This window comes from Sciurus carolinensis, chromosome 4 (assembly GCF_902686445.1).
Source record: "Sciurus carolinensis chromosome 4, mSciCar1.2, whole genome shotgun sequence".
Classification (NCBI taxonomy): domain Eukaryota; kingdom Metazoa; phylum Chordata; class Mammalia; order Rodentia; family Sciuridae; genus Sciurus; species Sciurus carolinensis.
Window position 1 is genome coordinate 82897274 of NC_062216.1, and position 21682 is coordinate 82918955.

The 21682-nt window shown below is 35.7% G+C and overlaps 1 protein-coding gene across 1 annotated transcript in view; it reads left to right on the plus strand.

Annotated features, from left to right (window-relative positions):
* Positions 1–21682, plus strand: part of Ptpro (protein tyrosine phosphatase receptor type O) — a 228093-nt gene that overhangs the window by 146612 nt on the left and 59799 nt on the right. The window contains exons 6-12 of the mRNA XM_047549974.1: positions 528–689; positions 4350–4546; positions 10499–10619; positions 11430–11623; positions 12540–12651; positions 16061–16212; positions 17304–17424. Of these exons, the coding sequence (XP_047405930.1) occupies positions 528–689; positions 4350–4546; positions 10499–10619; positions 11430–11623; positions 12540–12651; positions 16061–16212; positions 17304–17424 (1059 nt within the window). The remainder of the gene's footprint in view (positions 1–527; positions 690–4349; positions 4547–10498; positions 10620–11429; positions 11624–12539; positions 12652–16060; positions 16213–17303; positions 17425–21682) is intronic.

A 21682-nucleotide genomic window follows, 5' to 3' on the forward strand; every position in this document is an offset into this window, starting at 1 on the left:
AAACTGAATTAATAAGCAGCAGCAGATAGACTTTGAAACAATGTAAAGTAATTCTTATTTTTAAAGGCTCTAGAAGTAAACAGGTGAAGGAAAAACATAATGTGCCATATTTCTCTAACTAGAAATAATTCAATATATTTTAAAACATTTATGGATAGTTAATGCTACAATGAGGAACTTAGAAGGTATTTGGTGATAGTTATTTCTTATCTCTTATATCAAATGAGAAACCCAACAATTGCTATCTTCTCCATACCATTCTATTTCTATTGTGCACATAATTTTATTGAGTAAAAAAATACATAAAGATATGCAATACAATCATCCCTAGTTCTATTCATTTGGATATCATATTTTAGTTTTGATACTTTTAAAGTATGAAAAAATGAACTCTTATTCATCTTTTTTTATTTATAATGCCTTATTTTAGAGATATAATTGAATTTTAATTAATTGGCCTGTCTATACCCAGGGCCCTTCTAGATGTCAATTCAGATATATTCTCTTTTTGTGTGTGTATGATTTAGATAACTTTACTGAATATTTGACCGTGGATGAAGAAGCACATGAATTTGTTGCAGAACTGAAGGAGCCTGGGAAATATAAGCTATCTGTCACAACATTTAGTTCCTCAGGATCTTGTGAAACCCGAAAAAGTCAATCAGCAAAGTCACTCAGTTTTTATATCAGTAAGTAGCAAAGATATTGTTTTGTGCTTACAGGGAAGCTAGAGTAATGATGCTCAGGTGTCAATTATTCACAAACCTTAGGTATCCTGAGAATTCCTCAAGGTCAGGGGAGGCCAGGATCCAGGAGCTTCTGACAGCAGAGGAAATATATGTATGTTTAATAGTAGCAGACCTACCCAGGGATTTAACTTGAGGATTATTTTTACTATTGTGATAATTGAACATTTATTAAGCTGGCCTTCCACACTAGCTGTAACAAATTCTCCAAGGACAAGGACACACAGTTTGGGAAATATGACTTTTGTTTGAGTTCATAATGAAATTTGCTATTACAGGACTATAAAAAAAATCTCATTACAGTATCAAGCTTGTGGAGTTCAAAAAACAGAAACTTCAAGTGTAGTTATACCCAGGTGGTCTCCCTGCAGTTGGCAGAATACAAAGCAAGAACATCCTAAAAGCCAGTGTCACATCTCAGGTTACCTTCTACTGATTCCATAAAAGTAATAGCAGAGCAAGAGCGAGGCTCTGAAAGCTGCACCAACAGTGTCTCTCTGTAATGTTTTTAGCTTAACTATGTTTAATAGATGTTTAGGAGCTTAAGCATCAGTCACCTACCTCACCAGGAGTTTAATGAGCTTGTTGATCAGCAGAAAGAAAAGTCAGAAAACATAGATAAAAACTACTCTCAGAAAAGGATGACCACTCTCCACTCCAGGACTTTCTTTAAAGGCAAAATACTATCCTTTCTCAAATGATCCTCCAAAGATGGGCAGGAGAGGGAGAATAGGGGCAGAGAAAGAAAATCAGCTTACCTAGCAGCTTAAAAATGTTGAAAATGATGTTCCTAATAGAGCATATTTACTTGAGAAACCAAAATATCACCACCTACAAAAGGTCTGAAATATTTATCTGTTAGACACACAAAAAGGATATTAGCAATTGCCTTGCATGGATTCCAATCATGGAAGGTGTTTGATAGGATCCCTTGAAAAAGAAATAAAGCAGAGTGCTCAGCACTTCCCGACAGGCTAAAAATGCTGTACTGATGGAGACTTCCCTGTTCACCAGTGCAGACTCATGGCCAGTGTCCTCTCCCTCAATGGTTTTGGCTACTTTGACTTCTCTCCTCTGAATTTCAATTGTGTTTCATAGTCCATAGCATAAAACACACACTTAATGGGAGACATTTTCCCAGATGTATTTTATGTGTGTTCATCTTGCTTCTCGTACCAAATTATAAATCCTAGGCTGGAGTTATACTACTTGTTTGTGTATTCATTCTTTATACATTCAATAAATATTTATTGAATCACTTTTATCAATAAGGCACTCTATTCCGTTCTCAAGCGTATACAAAGTGACCAACGCTATTCAGAATTTGTCAGAATTGCTCAGATAAATGATTATTTCAGAAACATATCTTTGTTTTAATCTGTAAAAAGATAGACCAGTAGAAATATTTTCTTGCCAATAAAAAAATGTTTAAATCCTTAAGGTGTTATCCAATGTACTGTGTAAAAACAAGTATACTGTTGATATAAATACTTAACTGGGTAGATGAGCAACAAATTAGGGTAGCTTAATTTCATTCAACATAGTGAAGTTACACACCAACTAAATAACACTTGTAGCCCACTTTCCTAACCAAGCTGTTTCCAGTATTGAGTTACTGCACTAAGATTTATTACTTAACAGTTTTATGAAGGGAACATTTTTATTATCCCCACTTACCTAGCAGCTTACCTAGCAGCTTAAGGTGCTATCCAATGTACTGTGTAAAAACAAGTATACTGTTGATATAAATACTTAACTGGGTAGATGAGCAACAAATTAGGGTAGCTTAATTTCATTCAACATAGTGAAGTTACACACCAACTAAATAACAGTTGTAGCCCACTTTCCTAACCAAGCTGTTTCCAGTATTGAGTTACTGCACTAAGATTTATTACTTAACAGTTTTATGAAGGGAACATTTTTATTATCCCTACTTTTATGTGAAAAAAACTGAGTTACAAAAAGTTCAGTGACTTTCCCCTGTGTCAGAACAAGGATTAAAATTTAGGAACGTGTAGCTTGTGGTGACACTGTACCTTGCGTCCATCAGGTCAGTCCTTATGTCAAACTATAAGATAAGCAGTTTTTTGGTTTTTTGTTTTTGTGTTTTGTTTTGTTTTGTTTTTGCTTCCTGCCACTTTATCTTCCCCTGCCCCCTCTACACCAGTAGCCTTCATTTACATAGTTCTGTAACACAGCAATAGCCTTGGGAAGTAGGTTAATCAGATGGCATCATGACATTTTGTCACAAAGCACTGACTCAGAAGACAGGAGGTCTGGACTGTGAACCTCTCTCTTCTCATCAATAAAGTAAGTCATTGGATATCCAAAGTTCTTTTATATTTCAACATTCCTTGATTTGTCCATTTGACAGATGCAGTGATTGAGATTTGGAGACATGAGATCGTTTCCCAAGGTTGCACCATGAATAATGAGCACACCTGAATCCTGGGACAAATTTACTACTCCAAACCAAAGCTAAGCTTCTCCCTAGTTAATAGTGCTCCAAGAAGCCACATGCAGAGTTTACAGCATGGATTTTGGAATCAGACTTCCTGTGTGTGAATCCTAGCTCCATTTACTGTATCTCTGCCTCAGTTTCTTCAGCTGAAAAGTGAGATTTAATAATGGTACTTACCATCATAGACCTGTTAGAAGAATTCAAGGATTTAAACACATAACTTAGTACATAATGGGTACTATATCTCTTTGCCTTCATTATTATCACTTAAAAATTATGTCCTTTGCACCATTTGCACTCAGCCTGAATCTGCCCTCCCCAGCAGAACCCCTCGTAGGAATGCAGCTTTCTATTAAGAGATTGAAAAATGCATCCTAAACAAAGAAGAGAAAGATGCTTGCACATTTGCATTTCAACAGGGAATTTCTGTAGATAATAATCACCTTAGCACTTCTAAAGTCCTTACTATGTACCAGGCACTGTGCTAAGAAATACTTTAAAACCCCCAAGAGAGCAAAGCTACTGGTGGACACTTCTGTGGAGATATTTTGTAGTAAGGAACTCACCACACTTCTCAAATATGGCCCAGGTTTTAGCCAGTTTCATTAATTGAGCTAGTTTGTTGCCTATTTCTTGTCTAATATAGTCACAGCCTGCTTCTTTGTTCTTGCTGCTGCCAAATTTAAATTTTTTCACAGGATTGTAGCAGAGACTAATTTGAATCTCAAAGCAATTATTTCTAGAAACTAAAGATCCTCACAGCAAAGGAATTATGAACACTGATGAAATGCCTCATGGCCACACCCACCCTTTGTTAAAAGCAGATTCTCTCTGGTAAAAAAGGTACCAGGATACTCTCAGATGCACATGAAGAACTGAAGTGGAGCTTCTCTCTGTCAGTAAAACTATATTTGTTTTTGTTGTTGTCGTCGTTGTTGCTGCTGCTGCTGCTGCTGCTGTTTGGATCAGAGGGTAGATGGAATTGAGGACTGTCACTGGGCAGATGGGAACAGCAGAATCCCACTCTTGCTCTGAGTAGTTCTCTAAGGGCAAAGGAAAACAACATGATGTTTAGACCAGAATCTTTTATCTCAGCCAGCTCCGTGTGCAACCTCTCTTGTGTTCTGATTTGAAATGTTCAGGTCCTACAGGAGAGTGGATTGAAGAATTGACGGAGAAGCCCCAGCATGTGAGTGTCCATGTTTTAAGTTCAACCACTGCCTTGATGTCCTGGACATCTTCCCAAGAGAACTACAACAGTACCATCGTGTCTGTGGTGTCCCTGACCTGCCAGAAACAAAAGGAGAGCCAGAGGCTTGAAAAGCAGTACTGCACTCAGGTAAAGGAAAGGCACCACAGAGGCAGTGTCACCAGCAAAGCAAGGTGACAACAGCAGGAAGCAGCGCTGAGGTCTCCCTCTGTGGGCAGGTGTGTTGGAGGCAGGATTATCAAGAGCCAGCAGAGGAACTGGGAAATGAGTAGGCATGGCTCTTCAGCTACAGTCATCTTTTTCCTGTCATAGGAGCCCATGTTCCTTTCACTTTTATCCCTTATTCAAAAAAACTTGCTGAGCCCCTAAGATGCACCAAATACTAGGGCAGATATTGGAGATCCAGATTATCTCGTGAGAACAACAGATAAATGAACAAAGAATTACTGCACCTTATAGGATAAACTTTATGCACAAAGTGAATGATACGAAGGTCTCACGAGTTCACAGGAAGAGGAGCTGGGCATTAGTAACAGATTGGGAGGAAAGACGATTTAGAAATTGGTCATAAAATCTTCCCAGAGGAAGAGAGAAACAACAAAGCAGGGTTTGGGGTCTATTTTGGTTTTTTGCTTTACTTTTTTCCCATTCTTATAGTCTATTTTAATTATAAAAGTAAACATGGTCACAGAGAAAATAAAATCAGAAGTTAAAAGTATATAAAGTAAAAAACTCCCTTCTCACCCATCACCACTGAGAAGGGTTTTGAAGGGTAAAAGGAGTTAAGCAGCCACCAAGGAGAGTGAGGGGCAGGTGGAGAGGTATGCGATCAGTGGTTCTGTGAGGAGCTGACAGAATGGGTGTGCACACCTGATCAGGAGTCCTGAAGGAAGCTGCGCAGCAGGAGCTGAGAACAACATTGTTCCTGGTTACCCTGAGAACCTGTTCAATTTTCCTCAAATCTCCTTTTATTTGTCTGTGCGGTGACATTAGATGGGTTTTGGTGTCCCACACATTATTTTCTTCCCTAAAGGCCAAAACAATTAAATTACCTATTCATGTGGAGAAATTTCAGGATGTTCCCATTCCTCTTAGGAAAATTAGGCATTAGTGAAATTCAAACAGTGAGAAATTTTAAATTGATAAGATAGATTCAGGAATTATGGCCTTTGGAGCACGAAATTTTTTTTATTTTGGTATATTTGCAGATACATAATGAGCTATATTGTGAAGGGAACCCAAGTCTAAACACAAAATTCATTTATGTTTTACATATATCTTATACAAATAGGTTGATGGCAATTTTATAAAATATTTTTAATAGTCATATGAAGCAAGTTTTATGGTGTGAAATTTTCCTCTTGTGCAATCACATTGGTGTTCAAAGTTTTCAGATTTTAGGGCATTGGGGGGGTTTTCAGATCAGGGATACTCCAGCCATTACACATCATAATGGTTTCACTCTTGAAGTCTCATTCTACTTAATTTGCTCAACCACTGACTATACCCCAGGACAATGCTTTTTATATTATCTGGGTAATCTGTGAGATTCACTGCTAATGTCCCTACTCTACCCTTTAATTCCACTGATTTCTGAGTGGCTCTGTGTGTAAGGTGGGTCATAAGTGAGATAGGACAAATTAGACCTGCACCCTAATTTCACGAAGCTTAGAGGCTAGCCTTCCTTGTCAGTACAGTGTAGTAAATGTGTTTTCATGAGGTGTGTGTGTGTGTGAGTGATTTTCATATGGATTTGCAATCAAATGTCCTCAGGAAGGAGTTTTGTGATGCATTTCTCCCAGCACCATTGTAAGACTATTCATTTATAACATGTTGAACACAATCATGCTAAATCAGTGTTACATAAAAAATTTGAACAATTCTTCAGAATAAATGTGCTCTCAGAATCCCTCCAAAGAATTATGCATAATCATACATTTCAGAATTAGGAAAAGTCATGTTCATGTATATTTGTTCTTATCTGTGATCTGACTTAGTCCATGAATGTTTTCTGCAAATTAGGGGAATGTATAAAACTTGATGACAAAATCAGAATGACAATCAAATGAAGAAATGGTAGAACTAATAGACAGAATATTTATGGTAACTTCCCAAAGTTACACAGCTGGTTAATATCAGAACAGTGACCAAGACCCAAATGATCTGACTTACCAGTCAGTTTCTATGGATTGCAATGTGCTGCCTTAAGGGAGGTTCACCCTTACCACCATCCTGACAGAGTCCAGAGCACAGACTCCAGCATCGGACAAGCATGGGTTTCAGACCTGATTCTAACAGTGACCATCATGAGAGTCTGTACAGCTTTCTTCATTTCTGCAAGTCTTGGTGTCTTCCTCTGTGATATGGGAAGAAGTCAAACCTACCTTTATGGAGTTGTAATAAAGACTTTTTTAATTCAGCATCTGGAACATAGTAAGTTCATAAAAAGAAGTGTCAGCATTTATTATTATCCAGACTTAGTTGGATGTTTTTGTGACTCAAGGGAGGGAGGTAGAGCAGCTTCAGAGTCCTCAATAGAAAAGCCTGAGCAACTGGAATAAATGTATAGCTAAGAGCTAATGGAGGAAGGACCAGAATAAAATAAGACCATTTCGAACTCAGAAGAATCTTCACTACCATATAGTTAGTTCTACCCTACTATTTAACAGTCTATCTCATATTCCTTCTATCCATGCTCTCTAGTATATTTTTCCTCATATTTATGGAGCTGAAGAGGGGTAGTATTGGGGCCTATTCGGAGTGACATTGAATTCAACTGAGTTCTCAAGATTGAAACCTAAACCAGTCAAGTAAAATACTGAAATGCTAAAACAGGTAGAAATTGATGGAAGGAATGTAAAATTATCTTGTAGGGAATAAAACTCATGTGATTTAGTAAGAAGAATGCAGGAGCATTTCCCCTTCCCACCTTCAACAAATGTCCAAAGAGGTCCAGGCTAAATAAAAGATATGGATAAAGAAGAGACTTCTACACCCTCACATTCATTTCAGCACTGTTCAAAGTAGCTAAGATATGGAATCAACCTAAATATTCCATAAATAGATGAATGGATAAAGAAAAGTGGTATATACCCACAATGGAATGCTATACAGCCTTTTAACAGAAAGAAATTCTATCATTTGCAACAATATTAGATGAACCTGGAGGACATTATCCTAAGTGAAGTAAGCCAGGCATAGAAAGACAAATGCTGTGTGATCTACAAATATATGGAGTCTTTTAAAAATGGATTTCACAGAAACAAAAGAAAGGTGGTTACCAGAAAGTGGAGGGAGGAGGAGGAAAGATGGGGAAATAGATGTTGAATAAAGGGTACAAAATTTCAGTTACACTGGAGGAATACATTTTAGTGAGCTATTGCACTTCAGGGTGACAAGTAATAATCTTGTAATGTATACTTCAAAATTACTAAAAAATTTTTAACGTTCTCACCTCTTAAAAATAATACATTGGTGAGGTGACAGATATGTTAATTAACTTGATGGAATCTTTCATTTATATAGATAGATATCATAGATCAAAGCATCAAAGATAGATAGATCAAAGTATCACATTTTATCCCCTAGATACATACAATTATTTTCCAGGTATAAATAAGTAAATAGGCAGAGAGTAATAGAAGGATAAACATAGGTTGGGAGCTCAGCAAATATTCAGAAATGGGGGATGCACTGGTGTTCACAATGTTTTGTTACCAAGGCAAGTAATTTGCAACACCATTGTACTCGTCATTTTCTTTAAAGTTAAGTAATATGTATATTTATCATTGCTTCTTCTAAAAAACATGCAGTACAATTTCCCTTGGATAAATTTATTTATTTACTTATTTTTAAGAGGTACAGACAGATTTATTTAGGACAGAAGAGACACGTTCAAGGGAGAATGGGAACCATCTTGAGAGCAGGAGACAACCAGGATGAATGTATTATACCTGCATATTCAAGTGCTTTGATTCCAAGTATTCCTTTGAATAGTTAGAATCAACTATTGCCTAAAATATTATTAAACTCAAGAAATTTTAACATTATTCTGAAACAATCTGTACTCTTTACATCCTGTGTTATTCTGAATATTCGAAGTAGGCAAAATGAGTCACAAATTGACTACTGGTACAGTAGGAAGTCTATAACCTGCTGCAGAATTTAAATGAAAAGTTTGGAGTAGTGTTCATAATATAAAGACATATTTGGTTCAGTGGCATATTATTGATGTATATGTGTTAGAATAATTCCTGCCAAAATATCAGGACTTGTGGAAGGAGAACAGAAACGACTTCCAATTTAGGTCATTTACTCTTCTGTTGTAGGAACAATTTTTGTAATGAGTATGGGTTAGTTTTGTCATTTAGAATTTGTTTGTTTTTAGACATCTCACTATGTTGCCCAGATTGCCCTCAAACTTGAGATCCTACTGCCTCAGGCTCCTGAGTAACTGGGATTATAGGCAGGTGCTGCCTTTCACAAATTAGAATATATTTCAAAGATATGAAATAGTCCTGTTTCGTTAGGCATAACATGTATGTTCTCATTCACATTGACCTTTTAGAAAATTCCCTGTCAGTTAAGGACACCTGAGTAACTTTGTCTAAGTCTTCAGGAAAATTGAAAGTCTAAAATGTGAGCAAGAAACTCTGGTACAAAAGAATATAAATAGAGAAGAAAGGGTAGAAGAGCTAATTTATTAATCCAATTTAATCTTACTTTGGTCAAGCCAATGGAACAGAAATTTTGGTGTGGTGCTCTTTCTGCTTTTGTACAGAGCAGTTTGTCCCAATCAAATTATACAATTTCTACCATTTATAATCAGTTTCTGGTTTTAGAAGAGATTAAAATTTATTTCATATCACCAGTTGTATGTTTATCCTTAAAATCTTAATGAGAATTCTGTAAATATCACAGTATAGATGAACTATTGACAATATTGCTCAATATTACAATATTGATTTGTATTCCTTCCTGCAGTGGTTCTGCAATTTTATGTATCCCACGTGCCAAAAACTTATTCATAAAAGTTAATATTTCTTGATATTCTGATTTAAGCAATCTCACAACTCTATGACAGATATGATATTATTATCTATATTTTATCAATGAAGAACCAAGGTAAAATTTTTAAATAAATTATAAGAAAATCCCCAGGCTTATTCAGAGTTTGATATCAGGCAGCCTGAATAGAGAACCTGTGTTCTTCCCATTAAGGAAGATTGTCTTAAATATTAGAGGCACTAAAATCAAAGCAGCTCACTTCCTAACCACTAGTTGAACCATAAATCCTTGTGCACTTCAACATTCAACTTTAATAAATCCATTTTATTCATCTATGCATTCTCACTATTGGACTCCATATGGCATTTGGTATATAATCAGAAGTTTAAAAAAAAAAGTAAATAGGAGCTCATCTAAATGAAAAATGTTCTCCATAACATTATCTTATAAGGTTACAACAGACTTTCAAAGTGCTTACTGCTGTGTCTCCACATTATGCCCAGTGACTTGCCTGTGATGTAGATCAGAGGTCCCAACACTAAGCTTCTAGTGCTAACAATGAGTCTCAGTATGTGAATGTGGTCATTCTCTGGCTTTACTTTCTCAATCTGTTAAATGACAGATTTGAACTAGATAATCTCTGAGGTCATTTCCATCTTTATAATTAGATATTATGTACTTGTAAGTGACGAGAGACTAAAAGATATTTCTGCACCAATCTCCATATGTAATCAGCTGACACTACAATTTAGCATGTCAGACTCTCCTTACGGTATTGTTGATTTGATTATGGTTAGAGGCTGATGTGTCTCTAGTGTGTGGAGCTACAATTGACATTGATGCATACGAAGCAGTTCATAGGGCTTATTAAATCCAGCCATAGAATTGGAATGTTCTGGGTTCCCTTCAGGGTTCACATAAACTATAAATCATCCTAATTTTGAAATCTGACCTTTCCCAGTATAAGTAAAGGCTTCTGGATTTCAGAGTCACTGTGGTTCCTCAGAGTCCCTGAATACTTCAGCTTTTGCAAATCCACTTCTAAATAAATCTTATTGGGTATTTGGTTTAAAGGTGAACTCAAGCAAACCTATTATTGAAAATCTGGTTCCCGGTGCCCAGTACCAGGTTGTGATGTACCTAAGGAAAGGCCCTTTGATTGGACCACCTTCAGATCCTGTGACATTTGCCATTGGTAAGTCCTAGCCACAAGAATAGTGACTTATCTTTCTCAGACTATTGTTTGGAGGGGTGCAATGTGCAAGCTTGAAATCACTATCATTGCATATGAACACCTATTCTAGTTCACCCAATAGTCTACTTCAGAGTATAGTAGTAGTCTCCTATCCATGAGGGATTGCTGCCAGGACCTCCCCACCATCTTCCCTGCACACACACATTTTTTTTTGGGGGGGTGCTGGGGATGGAACCCAGGGCCATGTGCTTGTGAGGCAAGCACTCTACCAACTGAGCTATATCCCTAGCCCCTGCACACACACTTACACACACACAGATACCAAAATCCTCTGATCCTCACTTCCCTCACATAAAATGACATAGTATTTTCATATAACTTACACACATCCCCCCGCACACCTTAAACCATCTCTAGATTACTAATTATACTCAATGCGATAAAAATGCTGTGTAAAGAGTTGTTATACTACATTATTTAGGGAATGCAAACAAGAAAAAAAAGTTAGATTCTATACAGACGAATTTGGGGGGAGAATGTTTTCCATCCATAGTTGATTGATCCCAGAAATATGGCACCAGCTGATGCACAGGACTGACGGTAACAAATAACTAGAACCAAATACTTAGTCCATCTTAGCATTTACTACTTAGTGGAAAAAAATCAGATGCAAATGTATTTACTTTGGTTTTCGATGATTTTATCAGAAGGGTAAAAGCCTGATTTTTAAGTAGAATTTGAAGCCACTGTTGAGATATTAAACATTTCTTCTGGGCTTTCTTTCCTTACTCCCTGCCCTCTTCTTTTTAGTTCCCACTGGAATAAAGGATTTAATGCTCTATCCCTTGGGGCCGACGGCAGTGGTCCTGAGCTGGACCAGACCTTACTTAGGAGTGTTCAGAAAATACGTGGTTGAGATGTTTTATTTCAACCCTGCAACAATGACCTCAGAGTGGACAACCTACTATGAAATAGCAGCGACAGTCTCCCTAACTGCATCTGTGGTAATCGCCCCTTAACCAGCTGTCACACTTCCCTAGGTCGACAGATGTGTCAGAAAGAAGTGATTTGTAAATCAGATCATTTTGTAAACATACAGAGGTAGTTTGCTACTTTCAAGGCTTTTAGTTATTTTTGCTTTTAGGGTTTGGGGTGTTTGGGGTTCTATTTTTGTTTTTGAGAGAGAGAATTCTGTGAAACTATCTTTCACCCCTAGTTGAATTAATTTGTCAATGGACACTTTTTTATTGCATTTGCTCAAAGCAGAATAGATTTAGAAAGTGCTTATTGTGCTTCCTAAGGAGGAAAATATAAAAGGTTTCCCTCAGGCCTTCAATAGTTATTTGACCCTGTTTACCTCTAGTGATGACTCTCTCTGGAATCCACAAATTGGTTAAACACCTATAGTACTGAACCATTGCAAAATGGTTTTTATGAAATAACTAATGATTTTCTCTCTGAGACTAAACAATTTTTTAAAGTGTAGGTTACCTACAGGTTATGCATGAAGTACACAATTGCCCTCTACCCAGTAAGGTCTGAGGTAGTTACTACCCAACAAGACTCTGGCTCATGTTGAAACAATACAGACTTGTGAGAGGTCACTTGTCTAATAAATAGGGAGAAGTACATGTACAGTCACTTACAAACAAGTGCTATTTTGTTGTGTAATATAATTTAGAAAATTTCATACTGAAACCAGAATTGGAAATATTTGTTTCTGTATCATTGAATCATCTTTTAAAAATTATATTAGTGTTTTTTATTTTATTATGGCTTACTTCATTTAAGAATTACAAATTCAAGACACAAAAAAAGGAGAATAACTTTGTTTTATTATGACCTAATTAAAATACATCTGCTCCAAAAATATTACTTTCCTCTTAGTCTTTTGTCTCCTCAATTTTTTGCCCCATTCAGAGAATAGCTAATCTGTTGCCAGCATGGTACTACAACTTTCGAGTAACCATGGTGACGTGGGGAGAGCCAGAACTGAGCTGTTGTGACAGTTCCACCATAAGCTTCATAACAGGTGAGCACTGTGTGGGAGATGGTTCCATGACAGAGAACCTTATTCTGAGCAGATACTGAGGGGTCACATCTCCAGAAAGGGCCAGTCATCCACCCCGCACTGAATAAGCATCAATTTCATGGGAGATGATATACTTGATTCTGATCATTTATTTGTTGAATTGATAACCTTTAAAAAAATAATAAGACATCATTTTTATTCTTAGTTGCTCCCCTTGACTTATTTTTGCTCTGAGTCATTGCCCTTGACATGTGCTTCCCAGTTGGGATTGATTAGAACAGTGATGTAGCAGGCAGAGACTTCGGCTTCACAAAGCACACTCAATTGATCTTACCCATGCAATGAATATATTTGTTAGGGAGCATCAATTTCCTTACTAATTAAGCCAGTTTTAAAGTCACACACTGGTTGTGGTGGAGTCCATTGCAGGAGTTTAAAGTAAGCTTTGAAGAGAGATCTCCCTGGATTTGAATGAGCCTCATATCACATGTGAACTGGAGCAAGTTAACTATTCTAAGCTTCAGGGTTTTTATATGCATCAATTATCTATTATTATTATCTCTTATTACTTCTCTGCTGATTGTTACCTAGCAAAATAAATTGCACAAAGTTTAGGTACTTAAAAATTCTATCAATCTTAGTTCTTTGAGGAACTTAAATGATGTAACTGTATCATCAACAGTCAGAGAAAACAGTGAAAAGTAGAAATGCCTCAAAAACACACTGATGTTGTTTGAACTAAGTTTTCAAGAACTTGGGTTTTTTTGGACAATATACTGTATTTGTTGCACAGAGTTGTACTGAGACAATTATTGATGAGAATTATTAGCTGACCAATAACTTTGGCAAAAATCCTTTCCTCACTGGACATCTAGCTTTCCTCTGTTCAAACTTATTAATGAAATGAGTAGAAAGAAATCAATCAGATGTGAATTCTTACACAATTAACTTACATGGTATGTCACTTTTCTTTACAAATCAATATCCAAAGTATGCTTTTTTCAGATATTAATAGTAATATTAGAGTATGTAAATGAAAAAAACACACAAAAAAAGGAGAAAATGCTAATCCTTGGAAAATCATTGCCTTAACCTCTTGAATGCATAATCACATACTTTAAACTTCACTGTATCAATAATTCTTAGAATTCAACTTTCTTGAGATTAGCTTTCAGAGAATACTGTTTCCTTCTGGGGCAGAACAGTTATCTGAAAAATAGCATCTGAACTAGGGTCTGCTCACTTCCAGAGACAGAGTTTGAACTTAATGATCCTGACCTCCTGTTTTTTTTATTGGTATAACTTTCTAAAATATTGCATGACATCTGGTTATTACAGCAAAACTTTTGTGTATCTGAATACCATCTTAAATTCTTTGCTGTGTCTCAGAGAGGGACATCAGAAACAAAATATCGTAGGAGTCACTGTTCTGACTGAGTGGTTCAAGGTGTGCCTTTTAAAGTGGAGAACTGACTGAGCCAGGGTAGACTGATAACAGTTGAGGTGCACATAGCAAGTCTGAATTTTAAAAAAGGTGGTTAATAAATGAATTATTTGTCTTGATGAGTGGTCAACAGTCCCAAGCACACTGATCTTTAGAAATCTCTTATCTTTTCCTGGGACAAGCAACTCAGTGGTCCAAAGTACTATTATCTAAGCATATTGACAGAGATGGTCTCAATTCTCTTATCCATAAATATAATACTTCACAGCATAATGTCAAAATTAAATATAAATCACTATTAAATATATTTTATACTTATTTTTTAAAGCAGTGGAAATTATATTCTTTTTTCTGCCTTTCTTACATTATTTCAAATAAGGATCTTATTTAAAATAAATGAGTTTTTCATGCTTTATTTCCCTATGAAATTTAATTTAATTTCCCTATAATATTTCCCTTTGAAATTTAATCTAATTGCCAAATTGATATAAAAGGAAATAAGAATAAAATATTTGAATTAATTGTTACTAATTAGGACCTCAATTCTATTATCTTTGTTAGGCAACTTTGCAAACCAAGTCCACAGTTAATTGTGCTTAGATATCAAATAATGATTACTAAACAAATAGTGACATCTGGTGGTCTTTTAGCACTATGCTGAATTTTGAAGCAACATGGAGTACAAAAATCTGAAGACCTTGTGTTTGTTGTTTGCCATGCACTGCTGGGTTTGTAATTTTAAAAAGAGTTCTGTCCTCACTAAAATTAGAACATAAGAAAATATCCTTTGAAGAAATATGTGTATAGGTGTTTGAATGTGATAAAATACCCTGGAATATCTTAAAAAGCTATTAGAAGCCACAGTTATTTTCCTACATTAGAATATTCTGAAATAAGTTGTGGGGCATTGTTGATATTTCAAGATTATATTGTAAAATATGCTAGAAATGCTATTCCTATTGCCTTTGAGACAGAAATGTGTTTCTTATTTTATATACAGGTTTAATTTTTCAGTGAATAATTGTTTTTAAAAGAGTAATCAGTTATAAATGTTTGTTATGAGTACTAGCAGCATAAAGAAGAGAAATCTTAATGATTTATATAAATGTTCCTCCCATTTTTGTTAGCTTTGTGCTGCATTTCAGAATAGAATACTGAATACAGCCTACATGGAGAAGTTTAATTTGTTTCTTAAAATCTTTAGAATTACCAGATTCATTTAAAAAAACTAAAATATGCTTTCAGAGCTCGTATTTTATAAAGCTTGTGATGAACTCTCCTCCTAATTAGCAATTTTTTAAAAAAATTTAACTGTGTTAGGATGTAAAATAAAGTAATAAACTCAGTGTTAGAATTGTTTTGTGGCATGATAAAAAAAAATCTATTCCTTCTCCTTTACTACTCAATTTGGGCAGAACTTCTGCAAACCATAGGACTGAATATTGTCAATGATACTGTCTTGTTATCTTATGGAAATAACATTTGCCTTCTACCCTACTTAGAGTGCTACTTTATTCTGTTCTTCACCTTTCTCTCCTTTTGCTCCTTATTCCCATGAACACCTACACTGTACCACAATGGAAGAGATTTAATACTACAGGACCCCAAGTTTTCCAATACTGCTTGCTTAATAACTTCATCAATGCTACTAATAGACTGAAACAAGCATACCCAAGCAAGAAAACATTTTAGGAACCCTGTAACTGAATTATATGAACAACTTGAGGCACATGATGGATCTGGATGTCTTATGTTGAGATATACAAGATGGAGTCCCATGAAATAAAAGCCCAACCTGTACCAGGTCTTTGCTGTTTCTGAGAGATCCAGGGAGTTCCCCAGGGCCATCATGTGATGTTAGCTTTAATTCCCTAAAATGTTTCTATGTGAGATTTCATCCTCTCTTGATAAGTACTTTATTAGTCCTTTGTACTAAATTGTATCTATCTCTTTCCTCCTTCATAGCACCAGTGGCTCCAGAAATCACTTCTGTGGAATATTTCAATAGTCTGTTATCTATCAGCTGGACATACGGGGATGACGCAACTGACCTGTCCCATTCCAGAATGCTGCACTGGATGGTTGTTGCAGAAGGAAAGAAGAAAATTAAAAAGAGCGTATGTTTCTTTGAATCGCAACATTTAGTAGCATGAATTATTGAAACCCATTAAGCAAACATTTATATAGACAAACATATGTTTGTATACCAACTGGCACTGTTTGGGCTCAGGAGATAGAACAGCAACCCAGAATTAAATTCTTCCTTGTGTAGAACTTATCTTTTAATCTCTAACAGTGAACTGTAATAGCTGAAATAACTATTGGTTTAATTTATATTTAAAGTTATGATTTGAGATCTTTCTTTAGGATGCCAAACATTTTCAAGAAAATGACAATTAACATATTCAAATATTTTCTCCATAAATCACCAACACCTAAATATTTGGGTACTTTGGGGATATTGATTTCTTCACTTTAAGTTTATTAGCTTTTTAACATTGTGTTAATTAGGATACAGACTAAAATACTGTAATAAAAACAAACAAGATACAAGTTTATGTCATTTTTATGATAGCCCAGGACCCATATTCTTCTGCCATATTGGTCATCTAGGTCCTTTCTATTTTGTTGCTCCATCTGCCACTATGTGGAGTTGTCATTTGCACAGGGAAGTTCATCATCATTACATCTATTCTGCAGCCTGCAGGGAGAAGGCAAGAGAGGGCATGGAGGCCTGGCACTTACAGGATATGAACTTAGCTCATTACTCGCAAGATCACATGGCCCCCCCAGCTGCAAGAGAAGATGGGAAATGTAGTCTGTTGGTAGGAAGCCATGTCTACAGACACAGCTAGGTTTCTTCTGAGCCTTTCAGAATGTGTATATTGGTAACAATTCAACAAAGTCTTTTCTAAAATCTTCTGTGACCAATGTGGGAAAATATTAGAGCAATATCTATTCCAAATAAGGGAATGAATTATGAAATTGTTTTATCTGGTATGTATGTGCATGTTTAAGTCTCCTTGCATTTGACCCAAATGAGGAATTTATATAATTTTCAGAGAATATAACTTATCTATAACATAATCAATTGTAGATCATAGCACAGAACAGAGAAGGAATGTACATTATAGCTCTGTAGTTGTATAGGGTGGTGTGCCGGTTCATTCAGTAGAAGTTTAAGCCGTGGATTTTGATATTCTTGCAGGTGACACGAAATGTCATGACTGCGATTCTCAGCTTGCCTCCCGGAGACATCTACAACCTCTCAGTAACCGCTTGCACTGAAAGAGGAAGCAACACCTCCACACTCCGCCTTGTCAAGCTAGGTAGGAGTACCTGGGTGGGTGTAGAAACTATCATGCTGGGAGAACTGGTACTTGATCCCTTAATTCTGTGTGGGCTCCTTGACTCAATGAAATAACAACAGAAAACCACTAATTCTCTCTTGTAAGCAGAAGGTAGACATTAATACTACCCAAAGATATAGTCAAGTTAGAATAAGTTTTTGTGAGTAGAATGTATACTGTTCTGGGAGACAGGGGTATTTACCACTTTTAATAACCATAAATTAATAAGGTTAGTTTAAAGATGGAAGAATCTTAGAGAATATCTAGTGTAGTGTTTTGAACCATCAGAAAATATCCCCTTTTCATTTAAATAGTATAGAATGCCTTCTTTATTATCTTCAATAAATATTCATAGCTAAAATAACCCACATACTAGCTTTTTAAAAGTTGTTATAATTTCATAACTTGAATATAAAATCAACATGAAATAAAAATATTTATAACAAAATAATATAGATTCCCTATGTGTTCAGACACAACTACTCTGAAAGACATAATGAAATTGTCTAATGCCCACACATAGCTCGAATGAGCAAGTTTAGGTTTGCAAGAATTGAAAAGATCAAGTAGTCCTGCATATAAAGAATATTTTTAAATTATGGAATGAACAAGTGAAGATAAATTAATTAATAATAGCTAAGAAAGCCCAGGTACAAATGTGCCCAGGAATAAAACTAGAGTTAGAATATGTTAGAAGAAACTAGAAGTATTTGCATATAATGAGACAAAGAGGTAGATGACCTTAATGTGGAAATAATATGCTAAGGAAAGCAATAGACTGTGGGTGAGGGGAGATGAGGAAAGTAGGATATTCTTGCAAAAGAGCTGAAACCTATTATGCAGTAATGTCAAAATAATTCTTTATATTATGACATACAACTCGGAAGTGACACCATGTAACCAAACATGTATCTTCTAGAGTAGAATAGAGATTACTAGAAACTAGGAAGGGTAGGAAGGATAGAGGAAAGTTAAATAATGGTTATTGTATATTAAGGTATATATTTAGTTTCTGATCCTGTAATTGACAGCAGGAAATGGAGAATGGATTGGCAAAAAGTCGTGTGGTGGACAGTACCAGTATAAGAGTAACAACTCAAAAGTGAATGCATAATATCAATAGCTAATGCTTACCACAGAGATCTCTATCACTTTTATATCTCAAAATATGTGGAATGACAATAGCAAAACTATTTTCCAAATGATGATGCAATTTACTGACATCAGTGTTTCAGGTGTCTGTTCATTTATAAAATGTATCTGATTCATGTTTGTTATCTCATATGTTCATGTGTACAGCTATGAGTAAGGAATCACTCTGGAGTGTTTTATTTGTAGAATAAGCATCATGAGTAGCATTGTGTCTGTGAGGTGCTTTTAGAAAATCTCAAGCAAAACAAAACAAAAGCTTTCTTTTGTTTACTCAATAGGTACATTTCTCTGCAACTAAAGGCATAGGACACTGAGTCTTGGATCTTTTTAACTCATACTTGATGTAATGAAAACTAAATCCTTGAACTAAACCCTTTAGAATTATGCACCAAGTAGTTGGAAATACATGATGTTTTGAAAAGACACTATGGGCAGAAAAATGTACATTACTGAGCAATTTTTAAATGGTATCTTCCTAATCCATTCAAATATCTCCATGACAACTTTCTTCTTAATTATGTTACTTAATTCTTTGAAAAACTTTCAGTATCATTGCAGCAAAGTACATGAAACTTATTTTTATGTTATATTATTCTTGTGTGACATTATGAATTATGTGGCATATGGGACGTGGGGTAGTTTTTTGCCTGAAATGCTCTTGATCATTGTAGGACAAGCAGTCTTTGTCAATTCCCTGTATACTGACTACAGAAAACATTCCTGCAGGTTTCCAAACACACTCAAGGGGGCAGTGCTTCTCACGTTGAGAATTGAGTAGAGTTCAATCTTGTGTGCACACTGGTAGTCTGTTGTTCTTCCTGATGGTCCAAGTTTGAATTGTAGGAATACAGAGAATACCACCTTCCAACACAGCATCATCTTCTTTTTAAGAAAACCACTTACCTTCCTGTCAATTTCCATCATTATTTCTGAGTGTGTCCTCCATGAATTCAAAGGTCAGTTCAAAACTCATTTCCAGGTAACCAGAATTACTTGAAGGTTTCACTCATGTCCCCAGCATATCTTTCTTTTCCCAAGCATTATTATTACATGTAGCTGTGAGTGTGTTTGAGGTTCTGGCTGCTTTCTCCAACTCATTTGGATTATCAGTCTCCTTTCACAGTGCAAACTCAGAAGTGTTCTTACCAAAGTAGCATTTTCATTGGGCTTACTACATGCTTCACTGTCATTTTGATGACATTGTGATATTATGGATGACTTATGAAGCCCCAAGAATATGGGGAGAAATTATAAACTGGTACAATTATGTCTACATGGGAGTGTAAGTTAAAGACCATGACGCTTTCTCAAACATCATGAGGTCTTGAGCCTCCATGCTTCCCTGATACATAGGACTATCTAAGCCACTTGGTAAATTTCCTTTAAACTTTTTGAGAGGGAAAGGCAATTTCAAAGATAAATTATTTCTACTGAATCAATAAGCTTTTCTTTATTAATTTCTTAATATCAGATGGAATATTGTCTTTATCTTGTTCTTCACTGAAAGATAATCTCTATATAATATAACCTTTTTTTCCTGAAAACTAAATAATCAAACTTTTTAATCCTTTTTACAAAACATCTATTTTCTATCCTTAATCATGTTTTATGTTCTCCCAATTTTCCATAGCCTTGCCACCCGTAGCTGCTCAATAGGTATTGTTGAACTGAATTGAAATAGTAGACTTCAAGTTTGAAAATAGTATTGTAGTTAATTTTTAACCAAAACAATTGCATCTTTCATAGAAGTGAAATAGTATTTTGCTTTTAAAATAACTGAGGTTATTTTTTTGCTTCACAAAACTTCATTAAGTTTCTTTCCAGTGTTCATTTTGGTGTGCATAAAAGTCATATTAATTCTTTTACAGGAAAATACAATTTTGACACACAGATTTTGATTTGAATCAGAATGGTATTGTTAAAGTTTGAACCAAAACTAGTTGGACTAACCTGCAGTCTAGCTTCTCTAACAGAGGTCTCTTTGAAAAGGCTAAGTCTATTATGGAAGGCAGAATTTACCTCTGTGGACAGAAATTAAACTACTGATAACTACAGTATAAGTTAATCCAAGATGACACGTGAAAAGGTAAAGAGCCCTTTCTCAAAACAATTGCCAAGAGTTTTCAATTAGTATGTCAATAGCAAACATCCACAAGAAGACACACATAATCAGTGGTTCTGCCTACAAAATGTTGAGCCAATCCTCCCCCTGGGAATTTCAGGGTGCCTGAAGTTTCATGGTGCCATGGTGGTACGTGATGACCAATCCCTTTGTAAGTCAATACAAATGGCAAAATCTGTACCTAAGACCTGTCGTGTTGTAAGAAACCAGTGGTCTGCATATAACTATGTTTTCAACCAATAACCAGTCAAATCTCCAAGTCTTGGTGAATCTACCTAGAACTTTGGGCCAACTTTAGGAGGATTCAGTCGGTTTATATCAGAGAATCCGTTTTCCAACCTTAAAAAAAAAAAAAAAAAAAAAAAAAAAGGAGGACGGGTTGTGGCTCAGTGGTAGAGCGCTTGCCTAGCACATGTGAGGCACTGAGTTCGATCCTCAGCACACGTGAAAATAAATAAATAAAATAAAGGCATTTTGTTCATCTACAATTTAAAATATTTCTTATAAAAAGGAAGGAGTGGAGGGAGGAAGGAAAAGAAACAAGAATAATAAATGTTGGACATCTTATAAGACAGCTCTGTGCTAATAGAATATTCACTTATTAATTCATCTAACAAATACATATTGAAAGCCTTACAAGCACTGATGAAAAATCAGACTACTTGTAGCAAGGAACCCAAAGGCATACTTTCACCTTCTGTCTACAAATAACTTAGGATCTAGTGAAGGGAAAATGATATTAAGTGCTTCCCAGAGCATTAAAGCAGGGTACTGTAGTACAGTCACTCTGTGGTTAAAGTTTTCTTTGAGAGAGTCATTAAAGCTGAGTTCTAAATAACAAAAGAGGATCATCCACAGAAGGCTGGGGAAGTGTGCTAGGCAGAGGGGATAGGCAGTGACTAGATTGCACAGGACTTTGAAGGCATGGAGGTGGAATTTTACACTTAGAACAATGAGACATTT